Source organism: Dicentrarchus labrax, unplaced genomic scaffold (genome assembly GCF_905237075.1).
Source record: "Dicentrarchus labrax unplaced genomic scaffold, dlabrax2021, whole genome shotgun sequence".
In the NCBI taxonomy this organism is placed as follows: Eukaryota; Metazoa; Chordata; class Actinopteri; family Moronidae; genus Dicentrarchus; species Dicentrarchus labrax.
In genome coordinates, this window is record NW_026136721.1 from 12,464,106 (window position 1) to 12,484,430 (window position 20,325).

At 40.7% G+C, this 20,325-nt stretch overlaps 2 protein-coding genes across 3 annotated transcripts in view; one reads left to right on the forward strand and one right to left on the reverse strand.

Moving 5' to 3' along the window:
* LOC127354529 (neuronal acetylcholine receptor subunit beta-2-like) overlaps nucleotides 1-20,325 on the reverse strand; it is a 141,386-nt gene that overhangs the window by 102,818 nt on the left and 18,243 nt on the right. The gene's annotated exons all lie outside the window — the stretch shown is intronic.
* cpz (carboxypeptidase Z) lies at nucleotides 143-8,499 on the forward strand. Of its 2 annotated transcripts, none has more exons than XM_051384483.1 (13): nucleotides 143-455; nucleotides 975-1,007; nucleotides 1,585-1,636; nucleotides 1,822-2,144; nucleotides 2,249-2,464; nucleotides 3,032-3,228; nucleotides 5,085-5,246; nucleotides 5,354-5,512; nucleotides 5,635-5,770; nucleotides 5,883-6,022; nucleotides 6,122-6,221; nucleotides 6,905-7,050; nucleotides 7,390-8,499. In XM_051384483.1, exons 1-13 carry the CDS (start codon nucleotides 362-364, stop codon nucleotides 7,591-7,593), a joined length of 1,962 nt encoding a protein of 653 aa, XP_051240443.1. In that variant the 5' UTR covers nucleotides 143-361; the 3' UTR covers nucleotides 7,594-8,499. The 2 variants fall into 2 exon arrangements, with proteins under 2 accessions (XP_051240443.1, XP_051240442.1); XM_051384482.1 differs by having other exon boundaries at nucleotides 144-455; nucleotides 3,032-3,267.

The following is a 20,325-nucleotide window of genomic DNA, read 5'->3' on the forward strand; positions in this document are numbered from 1 at the left end:
AACGGGCTCAGCAGCAGCCCTATTCTGTCAGACAAAAACAGGCATGAACTTCCCTCACTCCCACCCCCACAAGCCACGTTTCTTCCTCATGTTCCCCACACACACACACACACACACACACACGCAGTGCTGTGCAGTGTAATATGATCGGCGCTCGCTCGTAACGCACAGCAGTGAGCCATAATCCTGGCGCGCCGTACTTTTCTCGGGTCAGGGATGCTCCGCGCAGACAAAGGAAGGAGGTTCCCGTACTGTGGGTGGTAATTATCATCCTGCCTAGAGAACGGAAAAGTTGCAGCTTCAAACACACACTGCCACATCACACACCGACGCTGTGACAAGCAGCTTACTGCACTCCAACATGCGTTTAGGACTTTCCGTGCTGTTTCTTTCCTTGACGAAAAGTTGCTGGTGCGCCCCGCAGCAGACTTGTCACCCAGGAGACGAGCTCTTAGGTAAGGTCACCTCGAAACAAATGGTTCGCAGAAGTATGGGTACTGTATGAAAGCCAGGCTGCAATGCGTGATGCGTAGAAAACTTTAAGAAGAGACTTTTTGAATAAGAAATATGGACGATTTAAGACCCCCAAAAAATGGATAGCTACTTACTTATAACAAACATTTAATTTAATTTAAATATTAACAGGGAATATGCTTTTTCATTTAAATGCTGTAAATAATGCTTGGAAATAACCAGTTTTACCGGTTTCTTATTTTCCCTCTTTATTCTCTCAGTCTTGCTTATATAGTTGTAAAAGGCCTGTAAAGTTTCTTTGTCATGAAAATTTGAGCATGACCTCATGTTGTAGACACATTGTCACCTGCTGTTTTTTTCAGCCTTGTCATAAACAGTAATAAAGCAGAGTCCCTGCTTTGGCTCGTCTCTTTGCTTTTGAAGATGTCGCCTCCTAGCGTTTTATGTGTTACCCACTAATGCTTCTTTATGTGTGTCGCTCGGCTTGTGTTCTTTCACAGGAAGATGCAGCAACAACGCTTTTGAAGAAAAACGTACGTGGCAAATTCATTTCACTTTGTGTAATTTAGGGCATCACATTATAATACATTAAATCATATCTATAGATGGATTTTGGAGACCATATTTTATACTGCAGGTACAGAAAGGGATCAGAGCTGTAAGATGGCATGTTACATAGAAAGTGGACTATGGATGAGCTTTCATGCCATGACCTGACCTTCAGGGCTAGAAAACCAAACTATTTGAAATACCAAGCGCCACTGCAAGATGCAACAGGCCTCCTTTCCTGATAGCCAGTCGTTCAGAGAAAAGTGGGCTGTTGCACTCCAGCACTCAAATCCTTAGTGGGAGGATTTATGGAGTTTCAAAATACTGTACTTTCCATTTGGAAGCACCAGGTGTAGCATTTAAAAAAAAATAGATCATAATATTTCTTCTCTTAAAGACATGACAGATCTTTCAGCATGAGCCATAAAACGATTAAGCACTTTTGAGTCCAAATTTTATTCTAGATCCAGCAGTAAAATTACAACAACCAAAGAAAATCTTTTTTTACTGACTAAACTATAAATGAAGTTACCAGCTTTCTCTGCCCTCTCTCTCCCACAGCTACCTGCTCAGAGCTGAACCTGGGCTACTGTAATGATATGGAATACTCTAGGTGGGTTGTAGAGGTTGGTAATACTGTGGACGAGGCAATCACGCCAGATTAAAACTTAAACCATACACACTGTGCATTTTAGACCATTGCTGTTAGTCTTTTGATTTCAGTTCTCTTCATAAGTTCCTCACAGCTGATTGTGGGCATTATGTTTGACAACTTCTGTTCAAATGCTGCACCTCCAGAACCATGTTTCCCAACATCCTTGGCCACCAAAATCGCTTTGAGGCAGAGTCAGGGGCAGAGTACCTCCTCCTGAGCGTCATCCATGGCCTGCTGAACGGGGAGTGCTCCCCTGAGATACGTCTCTTAGGCTGCTCGGTAGTCGCCTCGCCCTGCCAGAATGACAAGTTGATCAAACCCTGCCGCAGCACATGCGAGGCACTGAGGAAAGACTGTATCCATGCCTTTGAAGCCATCGAAATGGCGTGGCCCTACTTCCTAGATTGTGACCGCTTCTTTGCCAGCGACCAGGAGGGCTGCTTTGACCCGCTGGTAGGGCTGAGAGGTAAAAGTCACACTGTTGTGTTGTACTGTTTGGACCAATAATTCTCCATGAAACAAACACAGTATCCTTCTCTCCCTCGATAATTCCTGGTATCCCTCCTCCAGCCAGACAGGAGCTAGCAATGTCCAGCCTCTCTCCTGAAGAACCCAGCACCATCATTCAGTTCACCTACACCTCTAACACCCAGATGTACAGCTTACTGAAGAGAACAGCAGCCAAGTGCTCCCATATCGCCAATGTCTACAGCATTGGACGCAGCACAGAAGGCAGGGATCTGCTGGTTATTGAGTTCACGAACAACCCAGGACAGCATGAGCTATGTGAGTAAGGAAGAGTAGGGTATATTCATTTTGTGATCATGTTAGTATTGTGTAGCCTTGTGATTTCATTATTTGTATTATTGATCTGCATTTGGATCGGTTAGAATTACTAACACCCATTTTAAAACCTGCATCAATCAATATTTGGGGCACTGGAAACAAGCTGTAAACACAACACTGATGTAATATCACCTTAATGTTGATATGGTGAACTACAGTAGTGAGCACATCTAGCAGATACTCTACACTGTTAAAGTGTACAGTGAGCTTATCAGTGTATTTTTGCTGAGTGCTGGAAACAATGCTAATGAAAACAGTGAGAGTGAACCAAAACAGTAAAGTTGCAGGTCCAAAACAGGGCTAAAAGGAGAGTGAATGTCAGACTTACATTCATCAGGTGGACACAAACACAAAGTTGCTTTGTGTCTGCTGGATGTGCATATGTAAAAAAATGTGGTTTAAGCTTGTTCTGGTGCCCTAAGTGACCAAAAAAAAAAATCAATTGATGCAAACCATGTTTGTTTCTGTCTGTCTGTCTGTCTGTTTGTTTCTGTCTGTAAACCATAGTGGAGCCAGAGATCAAGCTGGTGGGAAACATGCATGGCAACGAGGTGCTGGGCCGCCAGCTGCTACTCTACCTGGCCCAGTACCTGTGCTCAGAGTACAATCTGGGGAACCAACGAATTCAGGCCCTAATAAACACCACCCGCATCCATATTCTGGCCTCCATGAATCCAGATGGTTATGAGCTGGCCGCCTCAGAGGTAGAGGATAACAATGACCCGGAGCTCAGCAACCAGGAAGTAAATATTGTTAACAGAAAAAAAGACAAACCGCCATTATCCGTTCTCAATCCACTATCTGTTTAACTTAAGGTGTGGAGGTGGAGGAATGAGGTACTCTGTTGAGGGAGTTTGAGGGTTTTTACAACGTTGTTTGTGGGTTGTGAAATGGGACAGCATGGAGCAACATTATGACGACGTTGTAACTGTGTATTTTATGAACATAGAGGCTTTGTTAGTTTTAAAACATCAAGAAAAATAACACATTTCTCTTTTACCACAATGTACTAAAGGATAAAGAACGGCCTTCGCTCTGCTCTAAGAATGTCCTTCATGTTGTTAGAAACTGATCATGACTGTGGGTAGGCCTACTCTGATTGTGCTATTATACAAAGAAACTTAATCAAGAAGACAAGCAGTAATAAATCAGTAATTTTGGAAAGCTGCTGGTAGATTAAATTACTGTTATGTCTCAGTCCTGGTTCAGTTGCTAAATTAGATGTAAGAAATTAGAGTACTCAAGCCTTCCACCTTCTACCTGTTACCTATTTTCTACTAACCAGGCAATTCAACACTAATCATCACTTTACTGTCATGTTTAGCTATTATAGACTTCTACATTGTCATCCCTTTGCCTGCCTTTTAATGCCCAGTATAACAACACTGACACTGACTATTAATTCACTAATATCTCAGGCTGTGTCACTGTGCCTCTAACAAACACTGCATGCATGAATGCTGTAGGCTGATTATGTGTATGTCGTACAGGTTCCATTGGGGTGTCCACTATGCAGATCATCATTGCCTGTGTATGAAATAGGCCATGTAAAATGTACTCTGTAGCCTAATATCTACTATACTATATATACTAGGCTATATAAAACTACTCAGAGAGAGACATTTTATATACAGACTGATTGCACCAGTCTTAGTGGTTCAAAATACATACATGGTTGAAACATTAAAGTTCCAGTGTGTAACATTTAGGAGGATCTTTTGGCAGAAATGGAATATCATATTCATAGGTCTGCTTTCATTAGTGTATAATCATCTGAAAATAAGAATTGTTGTGTTTTTGTTACCTCTGAATGAGCCATTTTTATGTACACGGGGAGTGGGTCCTCGTCTTCGGAGAATGTGCAAACCAAACACTGACTCTAGATAGGGCCTTTGGCTTTTAACTGTTGTTTCTCCTACACACTCTATTCAAATGGTTGCAGTCTGCAACTTCATGACACTAAATCTTATGCACTGGTCCTTTAAATAAAGTGTGCAGCATATTGTACCCTTTTATTATCACATTTAGAACTTATTATGTAGACCAAACTGCTTTTCATTTATTCATATTATGCATACTGCATGTATTATAGTATTTTTCCAATTATACTTAGTTCATCAAAGAGCAAATTTAAATCTCAAACTGTTCCTGTATTTGTACTGTATATGGCAACATATACATATTGGTCTATAATATGCAACAGTTTGCATAATCCAAAAATCCCTTTGTGATTATTTGGATGGATAGATAGATAATAAATTATATGTATTTGCTGCTCCCCTCTAATGTTAATGAACAACGGTTTACTCTTATAATTTGCTTCTCATAACGGATACATGGTCTTGTCTACATGTTAACAACAGAATAAACCTAGGTAGTCTAACATGTTCCTTCTTGTACTTGTACTTGACTAATATTCATCAAATTTGCCAAATATTTTCTTCCCATTATCACTGCTCCTACTAATGTCTACACATCATCCCCTTTATCATCGTTGTCATCAACATGAATGATGATACACTTTTTGATACTCCGAGCTGTTTGAACCTACATTTTTCAGGGTCACTTGTTGAATGGATGGACCAATGGACGGACCAACGCCCAGAATATTGACCTCAACCGCAATTTTCCGGACCTCACCTCCGTTTTCTACCGGAACCGGCGCAGCAGGCACTACCGCATTGACCACATCCCAATCCCTGACGCCTACTGGTTTGGCAAGGTGAGGGGATAGTTTTTATTAATCATATTTATGGACAATTATCCTTATTAGAGACAGCATTTCAGCTTTAAATCCCAAAACAATACAATCCTACCTTTGGGCTGTAGGTGGCACCAGAGACCTATGCAGTGATGAAGTGGATCAGGTCACTGCCCTTTGTTCAGTCTGCCAGCCTCCACGGAGGGGAGCTTGTCATCTCCTATCCCTTCGACTTCTCTAGACACCCACAAGAAGAGAGGATGTTCTCACCCACTCCAGATGAGCAGGTATGGAGGGAGGAAAGATGTCTGAATTGCTGAACAGTCATATTAATGGTTGCTGGAAAATGTGCAGCTGTATTGTCCTCCTCCCTCCCTCACCATACACTTAATAATCTCTCCGTCCTCAGGTCTTAAAGCAGCTGGCTCGTACCTACGCAGACGCCCACACTACCATGTCAAACAATGACACAGAGAGGTGTGGAGCCTCCTTTTACCGAACTAGGGGCATCATCAATGGGGCATTGTGGTACAGTTTTGCTGGTGGTGAGATACAACACTTTCCTCACTACAGAGAGAGCCATTTCTACATTATATTTTTTCCATACCTATACATATTTCTTGTGAGGGACTCATTGTGTACATGTCTTCATTGCAGGTATGTCAGACTTCAACTACTTGCACACTAATTGTCTGGAGATCACGGTGGAGCTCGGCTGTGACAAATTCCCCTCAGAGGCCGAGCTCTACCCAGAATGGAAGAGGAATAAGGAAGCTCTGCTCAGTTTTATGGAGTCTGTAAGAAACCTGAGAATGTACATATTTTTTTAAAATTTCTAATAATAATGGAAGGATAAATAATTGACGATGAAAGTGTGTCTCCTTGTCCCTGAACAGGTCCATCGAGGGATAAAAGGAGTAGTTAAGGATGTCGATGGAAATGGGATAAAAGGTGCAACTATCTCTGTCAGGGGGATTAGGAAAGATGTCACCACAGGTAAACACAATCCTGCATGGTCACATTTCCCGGTTAGTATTGTAGGACAGTAGTATGTTCATTTTTTGTTGCTGTTTATTGGAGCCCTCAGGAAGTTGGTGTGATGGTGTGGCTGTGAGGCATATTTTGCTAAAGTTAAACTTGGATATCAAACATTTTTAGCCATACTAGTAAATGTTCATGTCCCCCTTGGGATGAATTGTAATCACTTTATTGATCCCCTAGCTTTACCTTTAGCATCATCATCATCAGTTCAAATTGTTATTGTGTCCAGTACTCTGTTTGGGGTTATTCTTATGTTGCAAGGTATGTTTCCAGTTTTAGGGTTAGGGGGTTAGGGTACTTAAGGTCCTGGTGATATGCTACCATTAGGTATTTTAACCAAATACATGCAAAAATAATGATATGCCCACCATGCTGACACTTAAACTTGTAAATATGGTTAACATTTTATCTGCTAAACATCAGCATGTTAGCATCATCACTGTGAGCGTGTTAGAAATGCTAGCATTAGCATTTAGCTTAAAGAACCGCTGTGGCCAAGTTCGGCCTCACAGATTTGTTTATATGGACATTCTCCCCTTTACTACGTCCCTTCTTTCATTTATTTGACCCCCTCTCTGACATGTTTACTGTATAACCCTGTTCTCCTTCTACTCTTCCCTCTCTTCCCCTCCCACCAGCTGAAGATGGAGACTACTGGCGGCTGTTAAACCCCGGTACTCACATCATGACAGCCACAGCCAAGGGTTTCTCCAGGGTCAGTAAGAGGGTTCATCTGCCTCACAACATGAACAGAGCTGGACGTGTCGACTTTGTCTTGGAGAAGGTTGGATCTTTGTCTTCTTTATGCTGTTCAACCAATGCTATTCAAATATCCTTCTTTGATCATACTTTCTACCCATGCATGGATTAGTTTTAGTTTTTAACACATTTATTTGTCAGGGACCATGTAATGGCCAATCATATATCCAAACATACAGATTCAAACCATTACACCCAACAACTGTGCAATATATATATAATTAATCATTTTCATTACTCCAATAATTTGCAGCAGGAGTTTGTTCCACCTTAATAGTCTTACATTATAAGACAGATTGTACAAAGGGAGAGCTTCTTTTAAGGGTGCTCTCCATCTTCACCGCTTCTCTTGTCCTGCCCCCAGGTTCCTGTGGAACCCGATATTGACGACCACCTCTTCCCTACAGTAGACACATGGGATCGATTCGACCCCTACAATCAGTTTGAGCGCTACACTGAGCCAGACGTAGGTGAGGGAGCGATAGAGCGGGAGGAGAAACCATGGTGGTGGAACTACTTCTCCCAGTCTGGCATCTCTCCTCCACACTGGCTGCTGCGAAATGTCTAGAGGCATTACAGGACAATAAAGATCCCAGCATACCACTGGGAGACTGGTGATGGACAGGCCCACATCCAGTCTAACCCAGCACCGTCAGAGGCATCTACGTGGCAGGAACTGTATAACTGAAATCAGCAGTACCTAAATAGATTTCAGTGCTTCCTAGAAGGATGTGAATAGACTTTTTACCATTGGGCAACAAATTCAAATTCTGGTCTGTAAGCGGAGTTTTGGCCAATATTACTTTGCAGCTGCATTTAACTTGTAGAGTTAAGTAAAAATGGAACCACTGGGAAGTGAATGAGTTACGGATGCATATCAATGGTCTAACTTTTGTAGATTTTTTACAGTCAAAAATAATGGTATAAACTTATTTGAATATTGTGGTTACAGATTACAGTTTAACATGTGATGGCAGCTGCATAAAATGTCTTTGTGCACATTTTTAAAAATTGAGTGGAGTACAAATTTCATGCAGATTTGACTTTTATGAAAAAAAAAAAAAACTTTGAACAGGTAATTTCCCTGTATGTTTTAGCCACACTGTACGCATTACATGACGCATACGTGCTACAGTCAAAATCTTCTGAACCTGTAACAGCATCTCATATTGAGCACCACATTTAAGCTTGGATTAGCAGCAATAATGTGCCAATTGTGATCAGTAGAAATTCTTGCTTTGTTTGTTTTTCACAAGCATGAAAAATATATATTAAATATTTGTGCCATATCTTCTTTCATTTTTAAATTTAGAAATGATTAAGTAATATATTTCCGAGTTTAAGGTGAGTTGTTTTACAGCTTTTCGGTTGAACCTATATTGAGAGGTTATTGTAGCCTTTAATCATAAGAGGGCGCCCTAGAACATGCAATGACAGACTGTATTCCAACTTCATTAAAGTCAATGATGTGTAACATTAGTCTAATTAGTAATATATGGTAAAGGGCGTTTGTACTCTTCATTCATTCATTCATTCATTCATTCATGTATTTCTTCACAAACGCATTGAGTCTTGATTCACACACGCCATCAGTGAGAACTGGTCTAGTTTGTGGATTTTACAGTCACAACTTAGGTCTCAAGTGAAGGTCGAAGTAGTTCCTCATCATTAAAGAAGCTGTTTCTGCGGAACAACACGTTTTGTTTTAATTAGGCCTACGTATAGGACTACTGACCAGCCACGTGCTGTATCCTTGCGCCTTCCCGGTACGACGTGCATTTGCTTTATTGTGATTGGCACCAGTTTCTTTGAGGTTCTTTATTGTCGAGTAGTTTAACTCATAGGCTCTGTAGACAAAACATTGAAATTAAATTAATGTTACTAGCTGGTCGGCACATTGTACCCGTCCATCCTAACGGGACAATACGCTAAGTTACGGAATTTATCTAGTTTATGTGAGAAAACCCAAACGCGCCATGTTCATTTTCAGCCTCACATACAAATGAGTGACTCATGTCTTTTCTTCAGCAGGCAACCCCAAGGTAGGCTAGTTAGCAGACCTGTGTTCTTTAGAGCAGTGGGCTCTCTCTGTGCTACCGCTTACTGTATCCACTTACTGTATCCACCTGTCAGTCGGTGTGTAAAAACAGTTCCTGGGTATTCTGCCTGGCTAGCATGAAAACCAGCTGGACTCTGGGTCTTTTGCAGACCACAGAGGAGGAGATTCAGAGGAGCTCTGGACCCTTCCAGCTCCACCACACCATGTTTATCAAGTTTTATGGAGGGTTGTTTTGTTTTCCCGTTTTGCATCACTTTTATTATATTTTGGCCTGGTGAACCTCCTATTGCTGTACATATCTGCTAGTCAGTCATACACAACAAACACAGCATGTCTTGTCTCATTATTGCCCAACCTATATCAGAGACAATATGTGTGTTATCCGATATGAAAACTGTTTTTAAGCCAGGAATGCCGAAAAAAAACTTGGTAATTTGGTGGTAATTTATTTATGTCACTGCTAAATTTATCCAGCAGAGTGCGCTGCGATGTATAATAATGTGCCATGCAGCACAGAGTAAAAGAGAAGAAGCAGCTCTCTGCAACGTCAACTAGAATGGGTTGATAGTGTAGATGTTAAATTATTTAACACCTTAAGGTATATTTAACCTGAATATTCTCTAATAAAGAATAATAAAGTTATGTATTTTAGAAAGCAGCTTTCTGAGCGTGTTTGCAGACTAACATCAGTGCAAAATACACTAATTGGTGAATTTTCCCCCTCTAAAATCGGCATTGGTCTCATTCTCAAAAATCCCCCCCCGTCTGGCTGTACTTATTTAAACTAAGGAAGACTCACTTAATTTCATTTAATTTTATACCAGTAAGACATATCAGTGAGGCACAATAGGCTACTTCTTACACAGCTAAATGGATACAGCCATTATCAGTTTTATTACTTACACCTGTGTGTGCTGTGTGGAAGTGTTAGGGTTGATTTTATGACAAGCAACAAAAGTAAGCACCTTTTTTTTTAATGTTTCAAAAATCGCTGTCATCTGAATGTTATACCGCCACACCTTTTTGTGCTTTTTATTAAATTATTTATTTCAGTTTTAGGATATATTAGTTTAAATAAGTATAAATCTTGATTCAGCAATAAAAGACACACAGAATCAACAGCAGCAGTTTACGAGACTGAATGAGAAGCCTCTTGTCACATTGTTCTTTGAATTGCTGCTTTAGGCATTAGGTACTATAAATACCAATGATAATGACAGACATAAAATTAATCCATGGTGGCACTATAGTCTGTAGTGTCTGTTTATTTAGGTCTGTCTAGCATAATCCACATGCACCACCTGCATCCTCCAGCTTACCCAATTGTCACAGCTGGAGCAGAGGATTCACAGCAGTCTGTCAATAATATCTGCTGGGGACTGGATCGCGTGCAACCTCTCCTAACCTCACACTCCATCTGCATCTGCACACTGACCTGTGCTTGAACTAATGTATGTTAAGTGTATTAAGCAAGAGCACGATTCATATCCATAATCTATCACATAATTAGCTGCACTCAATGGAGCCTGTATAGTTTAGTCTATATTATGCAATTCATGCAGTTAACAAGGAAGCTGTGTAGTTATTGACCATGTAGACTGGTCATATATACTTAAGTTTTATGATGATAATGAGCTTAATGCAAGCCTGCTGTAGGTGGAGAAATCTCCTCATTATAAGATCATGTATTAGTGAACTAAATTGAATCCAACACAAATAATGTGGGCTGTACCAATAACTCTTGGACATTTCATTCCTGGTAATAAAAGTCTCATGTTGGAGGTCATAATGTTCCTAACATCCCACAAATCTGGATGTAAACCATAGATGTTATAGATTAAAAAGTTAACCATTTCATACTTAAGCCAAGGTAATGTCCCTTTGAATTAGGTTTGGGTCTGTAGCAGTAGCATAAGTGCCTCTGTGTGTTGCACTATGAAAACATTGCTAGAAGTATTTAGAGTTTGGAGTGGCAACCTTATGTTCTGATATATGACTTGATAAAAACGCACAGGTTTTCCTTTAACCTTCTAACCTTTTTGTTATAGGGAGAGGAAGCCTGGATGCGTATATGCCATACATGCAGCCATGGATGTGCGTTTCCTGTTCACTTTAAAAACTCCAGAACAAGGTATCACATACACACAACACAGTGATTACCACTACACACATAGTCTGTTTATACCAAGTGTGAGCCTATCATGAAATCACCCGTTGGTTTGTGGAGTACCGTTTTAAAATCTCAAGTTTGGCATTATGGTCATTGACCATGGTAGTTTTTCAGAGCCAGTGTCCGTGATGTAGCCCGAGTTGAGTTACACTCATTGGCTGAAGAAGAAACTGTTTACTGAGCTAATAAATCAAGTGAGCAGTAGGGTCATTTTTCCATAAGGCTCAGTTCTATTAGACTTCTTCTTTTTTTTGCACCCACCTGCTGGCCATTAGAAATAATGCAGGTTTAAGACACTTCCATGTTCAATTCAGACCCAGAAGCTTTGTCCACTAAATGTTTATTGTCAATGATTAAAACAATAGTTTTTGTTAACTGTGCGCTTTGGGCAACTGCTTTGTCTGGATTTCACTAGATGACAACAGCAATCAACTACTTCCTATGGGTGATGGGATCCTACATGAAATTTTGTCTGAACTTTCTTTACTGGGTTGAAGGGAGTGGGGTTGAGTAGGAAAATGTGATGTCATGTACTTCTCTGCACCAATAAGGATGGAGCAACATTTAAATCTAAATCTAAATCTGGGACACATTCAATCTGACAGTAGTGTGGGTTGAACAACATCTGCAATGTTTTCGCTCGTTTGGTGGGTGTGTCAGAGGTGTTATCCAATCAGCAGCAACGTACGTATATATAAACCCTGCCGTATTAAAAAGGCAGTGTGTACACAACAGGGTCTTAGAGGCACCACTGTTCCCATTTAAATAAACGTTTTGTTACGTGAAATCAGCCCTGGTGAAAGTTGGTGGGTGTTTCTGATGTTGCCTGGCAGTGGACAGACAAATTTGATCAAAACACACCCACAAAATTCTGATGAAGTGATCACGATCAAGTTTTTGACTGGTAAGGATGAGAAAAGTGTAATTGAGTTTTCTGGGACTTTAAATGCTGGCTGTCAAATAAATAAAGTCCTGGTAGCTCCATCTGCAAATTGTCTCTGATACTGTTGCTTGTTGTAAGACATCTTGTCTTGCATTGTTTTGTATAGTCTCTGTTTGTCTTAATGATGTTATTAAAACCTGCTGTAGAACAGACAGCCGCAACTTCTAATTGTTGCAAGTAGGTTGTCCCCTAATAGTCGAGTAAACTGTCAGTCAATGCTCTTTTCATTAGTTGGATATTCACAGAAACAAAAACAGCGTAAACAGGAGCTGCACCTTGTGATCCGGATGAAAGTATCAGGAGATTGTTGCACCATGGACCATTTCTCTTTTAACACAGCACTACTGCACGTGTTAACCTTACTAGCTACTGCAGCTAGCTAGTTAGCGGTCCTATGAGTGTATCTGGACTGTGGACTCCAAGTACCAGGGAGGTTCGTTTACACTATAGCACAGGAGCTTACGACTGCCGGGAAGCGGGGCCAAACTGAGCACCATAGCCAGAGACAGGCAATGGAGCCAGGCTTAGCAGACTTAGTGCAAAAGTCGGCGACCAGCCGACTAATGGCTTTAACTAACGACTACTAGTCGTCTAGGAAAATGTAGTAAAACACTGAAAGGTTGTTAAACATCCTCCATACAGTTAAACTTTGTCTCAGTAATTAAGCGAAAAATGTTGATCTAATAAGTTTAAACTAAAAGTTACTGAACATCACTTTGATGTGAGAACCTTTTCCCCTCATCTTGTAAGCAACAGAACATCATTTGTTTCCCAAGAACATCTATTGTGTGGGAGCTTGCTCTTGACTGTAGCCTTCACGCAAGCAGAATCTACAGTATGAATGGAGAGAGATTCACATGACTGAGCTGAATGACATTCCCCAAATAAATAAAATGTAACTTCATGTTGAAACTATATTTTCTCATAAAGCAAAATCTATTTCTTCTTGCCTCATCAATGAACCCTTTTGCTAATATTAAAACAACATGAACAGTTATGATGCTTTCATAGGCTTTCTTTTTCAAAAGGCCATTTTTGAATCATGCTATAATTATCTTCTTTCCAAGGCAGTGTGTTCCCAGATGTCTCCTCCTTATGTTCTTGGAGTGAGTTTCCATCTGGCAGACTTCTACTGAGGCCTCTCTCTCTCTCTCTCTTTCTTTCTCTCTCTCTCTCTCTCTCTCTCTCTCCCCCCTTGCTCTCTCTCTGGCCTCCCCAAAGTAGTCAGTTTCAATCAGACTGCATCACTTTCGCTAACATAACCCATTTTAACACTCTGTACATATAATGCAAATGCCAAACCACTTTGCTCTGAACTTCCTCCATCTTTCTATTTTCCTCTCCCTCTTTTCTCTCTCTGTTCCTCTGTGTCGGTCTGTCTTTCATTCCTGTAGCTATCTAGCTGCTATGCCCCAGGAGTAGAGGCCTGCTCAATGTGGCAGAGATGATTTGTTTGCTTTGCAATTATTTTCCGTCAGTGGAGACAAATGGATTCATACTCCATAGAAAAACCCACACAGACAGGGCCGGAGCGATGAATGCAGTGGAACAGACTAATATGTACTGCCCAAAGATAAAGATAGAGGTTGGGGAAAATGGACAATGTAGGGTAAAGAATAGATGGCTTTATAAAAAGCTCTTAGGACACAGAGTATCTTAGTAACATATGACTGCACTGTATATTAAAATCTGTGGTGGTGTGTTAATTGTTGCTTATAAAGAGCAGGTCAGTGTTTTGAAGTGACAGCCCCATAATGGTCCTCACATATCATGGACTATTTGGTGTGCAGTTGATCTAATTAATCTTTTTATTGCCCATCCAACTATGCATTGTTGCTGCTGCCTGTCCATAACTTTCAGCTGAGCACTGGCCTTTGTTTTACCAGTAACTACTTTTTATCTAACCCAGTCTCCTAAAAATTGCATTTATATTCTACTAATATACAAGTGCAAATTAAAAAAATCAATTTTTTGAAAGAAACTTGACAGTTTTTTTAATCAACATAATGATTAAATTACTTTGATGAACTTACCTGCAACCTAAAGCATTATTTACATTTTTATGATAATGTTTTCACATTATATCAGATAGAGGCCTTACTTGACTTGTGAGAGTTGATATCAGCGGACCACTCAAGACAGTTGTATGATTACAATGCTGGTTGTGTGAGGGTTAAAAATACTATGCATTGACAATATCACACTATATAAATTAAGTGTTTTTAAGCTCAAAAGTGAATATGCCGAACCTTTGAAACTGATAATTAGGGTATCTCCAGTATGATTGCAGCATTGGATGACTCAAAGCACTTGGTTGAGGACAGGGAAACTTGGTTAAATACTCAATTTCTCCAATTCAATGTTTACTTTAAGCACAAGAGCAGAGGTATTTACTTTTTTGTGGTTATTTACCCAAAACCACAAAACACATGTGAGACTCAGAACGCAAATTCCTGTCTCTGGTGTCAAAATCCTGTGTTCTGGGCACCCAGCATCCATCCTGACCACCACCTTATGAAATAATTGAGGTAGCAAGTATGTTTCTTCCAAAAAAGTGTCTTGTGAAACCATTTTGTATTGTATTTGTGAGTACAGATATATTCTTCAGGAGAAAGAGTTGCTTTACTGTTTTTTTTCATCTCATGTCAAATTTCCTTGTTTTTTTTATTGTAATGATAAATGGTAGATGCATACAATTTCTCAAACATAGTTTAGAATGGTCTGAGAGAATTTGTAGTTAGAGGACAGAATGGAATTGAAGGGTCTCCCCATTTGCCCCCAATGTGTGATGGACACAACTGGGCTGCAGACTTTTTCTGTCTCTTTTGAACTTTCAAACTATCCACGATAAAAGAGATTAACCTTTTCCTCCCAGCTCGCGTCTCCTTGATTTTTCTTTCTCCTGCCTTCTGTCTTCTTTTCCTCCTTATGACCCTGTCTCCCCTTTTCCAGTGTCTCTGTTGACTATCCCTTGTCCTGTCTCCCCCTCTTCCCCTTGTCTCCCCCTTCCCCTCCCCTCCCTCCCTTTCTACGAAGGGCAGGTTCAGGGGTCACCAATTACTCAGAGAGGGCTGAGAAAGTTGTATGGGCTCTGCCCTCGGGGCTGCCATGTTGCATTATCATCAGGGAGATTGCAGGTACGCAGCAGCCACTGGCTGCCGGCACAACAACCACAACCACAACCTCAGCCCCAGCACCGGGCCGTATAGACTCAGCTAGGTTCAAACCCTCCTCATGCCTGAGCGGCTAGCTGGCTCCGAGTCAGCCCCCCTCTCTTACTAACCTGCTGGGCAGAACTAATATGTATGTCTAGACTTCCTGGGAACTCCTCTACCTGAGAATACACAGCTGCACCGTATGTGTGCTGATTGTTCAGTTACTTTTTGACTGATAGGCTTGCATTCTGTCCTGTACTGTGGCTTTTTTTTTTTTTATAACATTGAATAAAGAAATTTTCTTTTAATGGCCCGTGAGTAACATTGAGGAGGATCTATTGGCAGAAATGCAATGTAATATTTAATAGATATGTTTTCATTACTGATATCACCTGAATATAGGAATCGTTCTGTTCTTGTTACCTTAGAATGAGCCGTTTTGATGCCGTGGGTCGCCTTCCATGGAGTCTGCCATGTTGAACTGCCATGTTTCTACAGTAGCCCAGAACGGACAGACCAAGCACTGGCTGTAGATGGGGCCTTTCGTGTTTTTTGCAAATACAGATGCCAGCAGTGTTCAGTTGGTTGCAGTCTGCAACTTTACTGCTAGATGCCATTAACTCCTACACACCTTTAAGTTTATTTACAGATAACGCTTGCAATCCTGACTTTTGTCAACCATTTAGTGCATTCAGAAATCAAGGCCATTGCTCTGAAAGAAAAAGAAGAAAGTGCTGCAAAGTGTAGTAGATATGTACGTAGAGTACTACCAGGCAGGCAATCTGCAGCTATTTTTCTGATCAGATCATCTGAAAGAGTGTAGGGGTGGGAACATTTATATACTTTAAAAGAACAATTTGACATTTAGGCAGATAATATGAAAATAAAGCCAGGACACAGTTAGCATAGCCTAGCATAAAAATCGAAAGCAGACTATGTCTTTGCCTGAAGCGGCACAGCGCCCTGTAAAAACCACAAACAGCTGTTTTAACACTTACATTTCTTTAGGTGAAGTAAGCTTAGTGAGCTTTATACTGTACTGGTTGGCAGATTTTTAGACTTTTGATGCAGTAGCTAACCGCCAGCCAGGCTTTTTCACCACTTTGCTCTTCCTGCCTCGGCCATCTTGGGGCTGCCTCTGCAAAACAAAAACATTTCAGTAGGACACCTCATTCAGATACTTTAAAAAGTGAAGACCTAATTAACTTTATTCTTTGCAACCCCCCTTTAGAACTGATGTTCAGGTTCACAGAGAGGCCCAGCCCAGCAGTGTTTAGGCTGGGGCCAACAGAAGCTGTGCAGCCAGTTGGAGTTGAAATGGCTCCTGAATAGAGAATCCCAGAGTCTGATTCAGTGTGCTCAGCCAAACCCTTGGTAATTGCAAAAACAGCACTTGGTCCACTAATAATGGGTGCGTGTCATCTCCAATCCCCAGTCCGCCTGTCTGTCCATGCCACAGAGGCAGCAATTACAGACTCGGGCCTGCCACTGGACGTGCACAAAGTAAGGGCAGAGGAACAGTAGACTGTGTGTATGTGTGTGTGGGGGCGGTAGGTTAAGGGGTGCATGAGTAACTGAATGAGGTGTGTGTGTGTGTGTGTGTGTGTGTGTGTGTGTGTGTGTGTGTGTGTGTTTTAGAGAGAGGACACTAGAAAGGGCAAATGCAGTCTTGCGGCTAAGCTTGATTTAAGAATTGAACAGGCATTCCTATTTAGCCAGGCAGCCACAACAGTACTGTGAACATGAATTATCCCAAAGTGAAAGTTGAAACGGTTTAATCTGCAGCTGGCAACTCCTCAGAGTACAATGAATGGCTACACAGCAGAGTAATGACTAGTTGACGAAGTGATCAGTAAATGATTAGTTGTTATCCACTAAATGATGATAAGTTACCATTTACTAATTCTACCAGTATTGCATAAATATGCTGCCCATTCTTTTTCCATAAAAAAAAAAACCACACCTAATAATTTCTAGCAATGATGATTAAAAAAAGCACCAGTATGAACTGGAACATCCAAAGGCTTAGAAACTATTATTGTGTCCATTTTTTCCTTGAAGATGAAACTTCCTTTCTATAGTGTTTTTGTACTGTCTAACTAAGTGTGATAACTAAGACCTTGTGTGAGCAGCACACAGTTGGACATCTCTCTGAGTCACTTCCTTTACTAAACACTCTCATGGCTACCCATCCATGACTCCTACAATGGCCATCACGAGGATTTACTAAAACACTGACTGATCTTTCCTGTTACGCTACTATTGTTTTATTTGATTTTCTCTGCAGAGGCATGACGAACTGGTGTCATAGCAGACAAAGGAACAGAGTCAGGGTCTGACCCCAAAACTAATTTGCCAGCTTAAGCTCTGTTAACAAGTGGCAGTTTCACCAGTGCTCAGTTTGTTTACCCCTCGTTCTGCTTTCCCTTTATTTGTTGTGATTTTCTTTTTTCTTTCTTGTGCACAGAGCTGTAAAGAGAAGGAAGGATAAAATAAAAAGGTTGTAGGGCTTTTCCCTCCGTCTGCTTTCACACACCCTTCTCATATCCTCTCTGGCTTGCTTTTGGAAAGTTTGAGTTAAAATCTTTTGAAGCTTTGATTGAAGCTTTATTGGTGTTTTTTCAGTCTAATGATTTGAATCCATTAAATTTACGAGATGGCACAATCCAGATGCATGAGTATCAGTATTGTGCAATCTACAATTAATAACCGTGATTTCCTTGTAAATAGCTAATTTGTCCTTCTCATAAACCTGAATTTCATTGCTCATGATTTGTTAAAAGACAGTATCTGCTTTTGATTTGGTTGGAGCGTTGTTGCCATAGCATCGTACCACAACAACCAGTGTCTTGTTGCTGAAGAGGTTAGAGGTCAGAGCAGCGTAGCCGTAAGCAGCAACAAAGCGTGTGAAATTGGACACAGCTATGCACCATTTGTGTGTGATTACGTCAATTTCCTAGGGCAACTTCTGTCTGCACCTTTTCACAGACAGATAGCATACACAATGTGGGAATCAGGAAGAAAGGCTGGTGAGCTGTTTTCAGATTGTTTTTTAACATGAGTGTGATTTTAATTTTTTTACTGTTCATGAAGATAATATTGAACATATATGATATTGTATAAGACTGGCCTTACAGAGATTGGTAGCTTTATGAGGGTACACAATTGTTGGTTTGTGGTTATGAGGTCACGAGTCAGTATGTTGTTGGTACAGCGGGGGAAACAAAATATTAGATTTCTTTTCTTTGAAAAAAATGAACACTGAACAGTGTCTCAAGGGATATTCATGCCATTAAGATAAAGGTACTCAAACATCTGGACATGGTCAGTAAGTAATCTAAAAGAAAACAAGCGCAATATGTCTCTGTTGGTCCAATTTGAATACAGAGCTATGTGCACAGGCTCATGCACTCATGCAGAGCATATTATTCTTAAATGCCACACTCTCTGAGTCACACTAAGTTGCACACAGCACTCCTGATGTTGGTCATTGTTTTAATGAGTGCTTGAACACTGTGGGGAGAAGACCTCCAGTAGGACACCCCTGTGGTACAATCGCAAATGAGTCTGCGTGTTTGATTCATCCGTTTCCTGACATACAGCAGTTTTATCTGACTTGGGTTGAATGTTGGGGTGCAATGGATCACAAAACTGATGGTTCAGATCATATCACGGTTTTGAATCATTGATGGGATCATTTTTCAGATCAGCAAAAAATATGGGTTAGGTAAGGAACAACTGGCACTGTGACAGTGCCAGGAAGTGCACAGGTAACACGTTTCTCATCATTCTAGTTTGATGGGGACCGTTGCATATACTCTCTCTGTCGCTAGTCACCGCTCTAGTCTCGCTCAGTGTCATGCCCACAGCACTGTGCGGTTGGTTACATGTCACGAGTAATAGCCTATCAACACGGATAGCTGCTGTGTCACAGACAGGCAAGCGGGGCTGTGTGCCGAAAGGAAGGCATCAGATTGCCAAAGTTGCCATGAACATCACAATCTCGTGATCTAGTTCTATGATAACTGCATGATCATCTGTCCGAATAATGGATTACCTATGTTCACCACTAGTTGAACAACTTGAACATGCATAGTCTGTAATGTCACTGTATATTTAGCCTCCTAAGCTGGTGATATACAGGAATAGAGTTCCGTCTTGCTTTTTGCTTTTGCAGTCAACAACTGATATGCTGCCAAAGCTTTGTTGGTGGAGCTCTTACATTGGTTAATTAAGAGCTCTAACCTAATTACCTTTTATAAAATTACTAACTAACTACTATAATACCTGGCTCTTTAGCTCACTAGATGCTCCATTATATTCACCCTTCAGTTGCTAGTTGTGTATGTATGTTGTTTGGTGCTGGGAAGGTAGCACCAGTTTGGTTTATTTGAGAATATTTTGAAAAGGAGCTTAAGCAGAATCTAAAGCAAGTTTTGCAGAGCAGAGATGAGCTATAATTCTCTGTGGATTCATCACCATTAATTCGCACTACAAGAAGTCATCATATACATTGTTTATAATTTAAAAAAAAGTTTGTTTGTGGAGCTTTAATGGGTCATAGACCATGCTAAATCAATTGATGTTTAAATCCAATGTACTGTTTTGAGCAGTAAGGGACAAATGCACGTACCATTACACCCCTTACAGAAAAGTCTGACCCGTGACTGCCTGTTAGGATGATGGGTGATAGAAACGTAGAGACACAACACAGTAATGCAGATGGACACTGGCACAAACACAGAAATACATAGTTTTCCAATTTTGTTCTGTCTGTTTCTCTTGCAGTGAAATGCCCTAAAGCCACATGGCCACTGAAACAAATATAAAAGCGGAGGAAGCAAAGTTATGGAAAGCTGTATTTTTAGTGTTCGTCATTATGATTCACTGGAGAAGTTAATGAAGAGAAGCAAAAAGTAAAAGGAGAATGTGATTGTGTTGTCATTGCAAACCAATTTGAGATCAAACTTTAG

Excerpts from the sequence above, each read along its gene's own strand:
- cpz (XM_051384482.1), top strand. The coding sequence starts at position 362 with ATGCGTTTAGGACTTTCCGTGCTGTTTCTTTCCTTGACGAAAAGTTGC. Across the intron at positions 2,465-3,031 it reads CCCAGGACAGCATGAGCTAT|TGGAGCCAGAGATCAAGCTG; the intron begins GTGAGTAAGGAA and ends TGTAAACCATAG. Across the intron at positions 5,771-5,882 it reads GTGGTACAGTTTTGCTGGTG|GTATGTCAGACTTCAACTAC; the intron begins GTGAGATACAAC and ends TCTTCATTGCAG.